The 8,338-nt window shown below is 42.6% G+C and overlaps 1 protein-coding gene across 1 annotated transcript; it reads left to right on the top strand.

Moving 5' to 3' along the window:
• Window positions 1-829: 829 nt before the first annotated feature.
• RPL34 (ribosomal protein L34) lies at window positions 830-6,436 on the top strand. The gene is made up of 5 exons (XM_065405153.1): window positions 830-888; window positions 1,798-1,871; window positions 1,955-2,054; window positions 3,903-4,006; window positions 6,311-6,436. Exons 2-5 carry the CDS (start codon window positions 1,807-1,809, stop codon window positions 6,393-6,395), a joined length of 354 nt encoding a protein of 117 aa, XP_065261225.1. The 5' UTR covers window positions 830-888; window positions 1,798-1,806; the 3' UTR covers window positions 6,396-6,436.
• The last annotated feature ends 1,902 nt before the right edge of the window (window positions 6,437-8,338 follow it).

The raw sequence follows: 8,338 nt of genomic DNA, 5'->3' as shown, positions 1-8,338 counted from the left end.
CCAAGATCTGCCACCTGTGATTCACTCCTTCTCCCCTCCACTCCCAGGGAGAGAAGGTGCGTTAAGCCCAGTGCTTGGCTCTGCCAGGGTTTGGGTTTGTAAGGTACACGCTGTGCTGTGTGTGTTAGAGCCAGAGGTGGCTGCAGTCAAGTGTTTATGGGTCCAACTTAAGGTTGTCAACCTTCCTGGATTGGCCAAGAGTCTACCGGAATCAGCCTTGATCTCCCGGTGACTATTAAAAGCAATCTGGGAGATTTTAATTGGCCAAAAGTCCAGTCAGCGGGGCTAACGCAGGTTCCCTGGCTCCGCACCGCTCCCAGAAGTGGGCAGCATTTCCAGCTCTTGGGCGCAGGGGCAGCCAGGGGGTCTCCACGCGCTGCCCCCACGCCCCACCCTGACTCCACCGCTCCCGTTGGCCAGGAAGCACAGCCAATGGGAGCTGCGGAGGCAGCACCTGCAGGCAGGGGCAGCGCACGGAGCCACCTGGCCACCGCTGAGCCGGACTTGCCAGTCGGTTCCGGGAGCCGCCCAAGGTAAGCGCTGCCCAGCCAGAGCCCGCACGCCGAACCCCTGCCCCAGCCCTGAACCCACCCCAAATCCCTTCCCCAGCCGCGCTCGGGCCGGTGCCTGGGGACGGGGAGAGCAAGAGACGGCCTAATGGTGGCGAACTGCGGGCTCCAGCCCAATCTTCTTCAACCCCCGCGGGGAGAGACGCCCAGCCCGGCCAGTCGCTCCTAATTTTCCGTACAACATGGCGGCGCCCATGCCCCGCTCGCTTGCCATAAGGAAACTTGAGTAAACATGAAAACTACTTCCGGGGTTTCTCGGTCACTATTTGAACTTTGACCCGCGCCTTTCCCCTTCCTCTTCCGGTCCCGGCGAGACCAGGTATGGTGGCTTCCATCTCCTAGCCTATGTTGGGGAGCTGGTCCGATCCGCTTCCATCCGCGGATTGGCGGGTCCGGGCGGCCTGGGGTTGAGGTCCGGGCGGATACTGGGCTGTGGGGAGTCGCGGGAGGGCGGTATTGGGGAGCGGGGATTGGGTTGCGGCCTGGATGGAGCCTCGGGACCGACCGGGGTTGGGGCTCGCGCCTGCTGGTTGCAGCGCATTCCCCGCACCCCTGCTGCGGCCTTGCGAGCCGCTGGGGCCATCGACAGGCCCCGGGGTTACGGGATGCTCCGGAGCTGGGCAGGGCCAGACCCACGGGGTGGGGGCGCCAGGTGGGTTGATGGGGAGTCCTGCTGCCTTCTGGTGACTCGTGCGGCTTGTGTCAGAACGACCGGGGGAGTGAACACGGGGGTTCTGGGATGGACCTGGCGCAGTGGTGGTTACAGGATTGTCGCTTGATGGGCAAGAGATGGGGAGCAGGCAGTTCTGGGTGCTATGAAAGGTATAGGGGTTTGCCAGCGCTAAGTACATAGATGTTAACACACTGTGATTTCACAACATCTGAACATAGATTAACTTGTTTGTAGACCCGGATACTTCCCCTCCTTTATAATGTGCTTTGAGATTTAGAGGAGAAAAATGCCGAGACTCAGAGTTTATTATTGTTTTTATGTTTGTGGGATTAGTACTACATCTTTACTACTGACAGGTGTGAAACCTGAAGCATTCTACTGCCCATGTCAAACTTCAGTGTATTGGTGTTGCTAGGGCCATTAAAAGTAATATGATTCACTGATGATGTCACCTACTTCTTGTTGTCCAAATTACCACCAGAAAAAAAAAAATTTAAACTTAGTGGTGAAAGATCCTTGTGAGTCTAATGCTCTTTCTCTCATTCTTTTATTTAGATATAAAAAATGGTTCAGCGTCTGACATACCGTCGTAGGTTGTCCTACAACACAGCCTCTAACAAGACCAGGCTGTAAGTAAGATCGGAGTTTCTGAGAGTTTATCTTTTTGAATCTAGTTTTTTACACTAATTGCCTGTTTCTCTGATGCACACAGGTCCCGGACACCAGGTAACAGGATTGTTTACCTTTATACCAAGAAAGTTGGCAAGGCACCGAAGTCTGCATGTGGTGTGTGTCCAGGAAGACTTCGTGGTGTAAGTATTACCTGGTCATTTTCGGTACCATGATCACATACTTCAGCTCCCACAATTGCTGACTTGCTATGTGATTTTTTTTTTTTTTTTCAGTTAAGTATTTTGCCTAGTGCTTTTCAGTCTTTAATTGGAAATGATACTTACTTCATGTGCGTGTTGTGAGGATTAAACCTCTGAAAACTTAAAGCATTTAATGGATAGTGATGCTTTTTTTCTTAATTTTGGTGCTCGTAATCCACAGCATCTGAGCCCCTTTATCTTAGGGGATAAGTAGCAAATGCCCATGCAATAAAGTTGGGCATGGATAGGGTTACCAGAATTCAACGTTTGGGTTTTTTTTAATAACTTTGGTGGATGATATTTATTTTAAGCGACTTTTTAAAAATTGATTTAAATTTTCAGTTGCACAAAATTATGGGGGTGTCAGACCATATTTAATGACACTTCTAAGTTCTTAAGCAGCATTTTTCTTACTTTGTTTATCTGTAAATTTCAGTTATCAATGGAAATATTTTTTCATTGGTTCGGATGGGGGGATGAAATTGCAGTTTACTGACATTTAGCCATAAAAATCTAATCCTTGCTAGTCTAAATATAGATAACTATAAAAGGGATACTGTAGTAGGATACTTCATGATGTAGTTCTATGTGCAGATTGTGTACAATCAAAAGTGAGTTATAGTAATGACAGTATTTAAAAAAAAATTCATATAGCAAAGGTATAACTTTGTTCTTACAGAAAGAAGGAAGTTGATTTAATCTTTGCTAGGGAGGTTTCCAGTATATCACTAACTACCCCCCCCCCCCAAAAAAAAACAACCAACAACAACACTTTAAAGGGTTTGCAGGTTCATTTGTAGCAGTGTGAAAAGTGACATTTTGAAGGACAATATCTATTCTAAAACTCATATTGTCATCCTCTCTGACCCTACCATTTCCGAGTAATACCACCACCAACCTAGCTTGATCTGAATGGTGTGTCCATTGTATTTGATAGAAGATTGATATATTTGTAAAGAGACTATTTGGGGTTTTATTTTAATTTTTTGTAAAAGAGGTTCTTACTTGTTTGTAGTACATGGACTGCTTGCTGGTGGTTGCCAGAAAGCTTGTTTGACGTTGCCAGAAAGCTTGTTTGACCACACGATACCGACTCTCCTTATTTCTAGCGCTAAATGTCTTTAAAAGATAGCTAGTACGTAATGTCCAAATGTCATTTTTCAGTAAAAGCAATTGCAGTGCTTTCTACAGTATTATAAGTGATTCCAAATGATGTGGTCTACAGTATGATTATGTTTGGTGTAGAATATGTAAGATGACTTGAAGAGACGCTGTCAGGTTACATGTATGTAATACAAATTTCCTTAGTTATGTTATTAACACCACCACGTTGGGTTCTTTAAAAAATGATTAAAGTCTTAGAATTTATTTTTATAGTCTAATTCTCAGCTTCACTTCCAGGTTTTCGTGCAGTATTTTGGTTGCAAACTCTCCACTGTAATATATACACACGAGCCCAAGCAATCTACTGACATTTAACTGCCAGTTTTCCACAATGCCTGTACGATTGGGGGAGATCTCGGACCAATAAATTATCAAAGTAGGGACTTTGTAGTAAGATATTTGTAGTGAAGAGATATTGCAAACAGCTGTATCTTGTAAAAGCGTATCTTGCACATTCAGCAGCAGTTGACTTTTTTCAAGAGAAACTGCTCAACATGCTTGTGCTTAGTCTGAAGTGACACGCTTAAATGGTGTGCTTGATTTTCTTTTAATATGGCTAGTATTCAAAAATTATACATGATTATGAATTACTCTGTATGACACTTCAATTTTTGCTTCACACAGGTTCGTGCTGTGCGCCCTAAAGTCCTTATGAGGTTGTCAAAAACAAAGAAGCATGTTAGCAGAGCCTATGGCGGTTCCATGTGTGCTAAATGTGTCCGTGACAGGTAAATTTAAAAAAAGCTAAGCAACTTTGTCATAAATATTGGTCAAAATGTGTGTGTGTGTGTGGGGAATTACTGTTCACATCATATTAGCAGTAACACATTTTTCTTCTTATAGGCCAAATTTTTCAGACCTGGGTGCTTAACATTCTTTTTAACAATATATTTCTCTTGACTGACTTGAAATGGGTAAAGATGGGGCTGTGAAACTCAGCAATAATGTAGATGCATTTATATGTACAAAATCTTGTCTCCTGGATTCCAACTGGTTCCTGCTTTTACTATCTTTTTTTTATAAAGGTTTTAGATTCTTCATTGTAATTTGCCATCAAACATCATGATGTTCCTTCTGTATAAACCTGAACTTTGAGTTCTGTCCTGAATACTGATTGATAGAGGAGAGAGGTATAGTTATTTAAGGAAAGCATTAATGTCAAAGCTGACCCTGTTTAAAAGTATGACACTAGTTAAACTATCTACAGTTCACGGTCTTTTTTAGGGCTAAATTGGCACTGCTGTGATCAGTGCAGCAGCATTGATTTAGTGAGTCTGGTTAAGACATGCTAAGTTGATGGGAGAGCGCTCTCCTATCCACTTCTGTAATCCACCTCAAGAAGAGGCAGAAGCTATGTAACTTACATGAACTTAGCGCCTTAGTGAAGACAAGCCCTTACTCTGCATACATAGCAGATTTTCTTACAACTCAAGTATTTTAAATAGTTCTGCCTGTCTTGTGTGAACTGTGACTAAGAATAGATATAAGTTGAAGTGGTTGGCTTTTTCATGCTGTTCACTGAACCCAAGTCCTGAGCATCTCAGTATTGATGTAATGGCTTTCCCATATGGATAAATTTTACACTGCACACTAGACTAAGGCCATCTTAATTAATTTTATAGCAGAGTGCCAATGTGTATTAGCCATGTCATAGACAGATATAACAAAAAGGTCCCTGTTGCAAAGAGCTTTGTCTATGCACTTGTTAGACAAATTTGATTCCAGATCTCCAGAGTTAAAAGGTTAACATGCTATTCCCTGCCTGATCTGTACTATAACCATTGCTAGCAATTTTTTACTTTTGAGTACTTTAAAAATTGAATTGCACAGATATGTGGAAGACATCTGGTGTGTGATGGACATAATGCTTAGTTCAAAATTTTCCATGCTAAATGCCCCCCACAGCTTGTTGAGGATGCTAGCACGTCCACCTGTGTTTCATTCATCTATATAAAAGTTTTATTTTGTGACTAAGCCAGCCTACTACAGGTGTGAATGATGTGAAAAGCAGCTTTATCACATGAAATGTGTATCTTTAAGAATAAAGGTAGCTTGATATGGAAAAAGGTGATAGTTCTGCACAGTTCAAAAAGTTTTTTTTAATTAAGTGTGAAGCATTGATATTCATGACAGCTTGAAGGTTGTTTTGCTACTGGGTTACAAAATGATTCTCTGTATCACGTAAATAAATCTGCATATGGCACTGGAGGGAGTTGCTGCTGCTAGTGGAGGGAGAAAAGATCCTGACTACCATGCAGGAGGAGAACAGGGGTTCTGGGCAACAGGAAGGAGCCACAGACAGGGCGTCAGTGTAACAAATGTCTGCTGCCATGTGGCAAGGCACACTTCTAGTATTCTTTATTTTTGGGGTGGGTCTTATATCTATATAATTAGGGATGGGAGGAGTATTTGTACAGGCATGGATTTGAGAATCAGATTAATCCCGTCACTAGTATTTGAACTTGCTTAGGCTAACAGCAGCTTTTTTAATGAGATTGTTAAACTACACTTCCATGTCACTTAACTACCTTTGTATTAAATAGTAACTAGAAATATTCATATGGTATATTTGTGTTTGGGTATGGCAAACCATCAAGCAAGCTGTCTGATGACTTAAGTGTTCGATCTTTTTAGGCTTGAGATCCTCTACATAATGACCATGTCTAGCCTACAAAAATAACCATGTTTAAACATGACTGTGGCCTCTGTGTGCATGAAGGGGGGCGGGGGTAATCATATAGGGGGAACTGTTTTAATCCTGAAATACCTAGGCCTTTGCAGTTTCCTGACAAAGTTTTTTCTTGGCAGAGTGGGCAGAAAAAACCATGTGAGACCAAAAGCATTTTAAAATTCAGATGGTATGCATGTCATATTTCAATAGTCTTGGGAACGGTGAAGAGTGCAAGTAGAAAAGTTTAAAACTAGGTTTTAGGTATCATTTTGTGCTTAATAGCTGGGTTTGGAGAAATGTGTCTACTTTGATATTAGAGTTTATATATTAGAGCTAATGAAGGCCTTTTTCTCCTTCCTAGAATCAAACGAGCTTTCCTTATTGAGGAGCAGAAGATTGTTGTGAAAGTGTTGAAGGCACAAGCACAGAGTCAGAAATCTAAGTGAATCTCTTTGTATTGTCTGCCTAATAAATGAAAATTCAACTTTTCTTGTGTCCTCTACCATTCTACACATCTTCGGTCAAAGCTAGAAAGCATCTTCACCATAAGATTTGCTAAATGCAAAAATAACCTTTTAGTTCAGTGTTCTAGTGTAGTCTTCACTCACAAGTCAAGATGTTCTCTGTTGTAGTTTTCACAGCCACTGTAGCTTCTCTGTGAAGAGCTTTAAAGTCACTGCACAGACCGGATATGCAACTTTTTAATGATCACTCAAATCTCTCTGTGCATATGGGAAGAATGAGTTTTCACTTTGCCCCCACTCAGCCCTCTCTTCATGTCCCTGGCCTGCCACAGTACAAAAGGGTCAGAGAGCTTCAGAACTCCTCTGCAATCTGAATGTAGTTGAGATGGGAACGAATTTTGCTGAACAGGGATCTCACCTTTGTTCCACTAGGCCAGCCGGTGGGGAGAAGAGTTTTGTAGCACTGGTGGAGGAGCTGCTTAAGTGGCTGGGGGATGTCCTCAAATGTAACTTGTTACACAGCTCCTCATCAGCAAGTTGGAACGTGTCATTGATTCTCCACTCTGAATAAAATTTTGTGATTTTTACTGCTACTGTTAAATTCAGGTAACTACTACCATTTCCCAAAGTGTGGTGACTGGAGAGATGACTGGTTACAGGATGCTGGCTCTATCTGTTTGTAACTGATTCTGCAGACAGCCCAAAGATAAAGAAACAAGGAGGGTGAAGCCTAACTTTCTGTACTGGCTGCTACAGAGGGAAATCAAGATCTTACTCTGAACCAGTAAGATAGGAGCTGTTGACCAGCTGACTGGGTAATACATCCAGGGAAGCAGCAGCAGGTCCAACCATGTTCAGATATCACACAGTGCAATATAAGGTCAGCACACCTGTGGTGCTCAGGAGTGTGAGGTTTTCACACCCGAGCGTTGTAGCTATGTATAATTATGTTTTAAGTGTAGACCAGGCCTGATTGAAAAGCAAAACAGTGAGCCCCTGATTTTTAAAGGTTTTTAACTTTCTCCGCTCAGTGTTGCAAGGCCCAAGTAACATGTCCAAGTCTCATTTTCAAAAGCGACTTGGGGTACATATATGTAGCAAAAAACACTAAACAAAACTGTGGCAGCGAGTCTCAGCCCAGCTCAACTGACTCAGGCTCATACTGCAGGGCTAAAAATAGTAGTCTAGATGTTCTTGCTTGGGCTTCAGGCGGGTTCTGAAACCCAGTGAGGGAGAAGAGTCTTAGAGCCCAGGCTCCAGCCCAAGCAAGAATGTCTATTTTTAGCCCTGTACTGTGATCCTGAGTCAGTTGGTCTGGGATTCTGAGAGTCATTGCTACAGGGTTTTTTGCAGTATAGATGTACTCAGGCACCTAGGTGCCTGTCATTGGAATATAGGACTTAGCCATTCAAATCACTTATTCCTTGCACACTCCTATGTTCCATGACACCTAGGGGACTAAGTCATTTTTTAAAATGGAACTTGGACATGTAATACTTAATTAGGCCTTGCAACACTGAGCAAAGCAATGCTTGATACCTTTAAAAATCTAGACTTGAATGACTAGTCTCCAAAGGAATGCAATATTCTGTTAAGACAAGTAAAATATTCTAAATACTCTGCTAATATTGATTTTTACAGTGAGACTCATAGTTGCCATAATGTAACAAAGTGGGAAGGGTGGAGAAATGGTTTCCACATTGGAGAAACTCCTGCACGTGGTCACAAGCCAATGCATGACCATAGGCTAGGAGTAGCTTTCTCACTAGCTGCAGTTTATCTAGTAGTAAAGTATACAACTTTCCTTTTAAAGGTGATCTCTAAAGGGAAAAATGGGCTTGTGCATTTTTGCTTTTTTCCCCTGTTAAAATATCCTTAAATACCTACCTCTTATACAGTGCTGTTCAGCAGTAGATCGCAAAGGA

The sequence above is a fragment of the Emys orbicularis genome, chromosome 5, assembly GCF_028017835.1.
Source record: "Emys orbicularis isolate rEmyOrb1 chromosome 5, rEmyOrb1.hap1, whole genome shotgun sequence".
Taxonomy (NCBI): Eukaryota; Metazoa; Chordata; order Testudines; family Emydidae; genus Emys; species Emys orbicularis.
The sequence above is the reverse complement of the archived record's forward strand: the minus strand, read 5'-3'. Positions and strand labels throughout refer to the sequence as shown.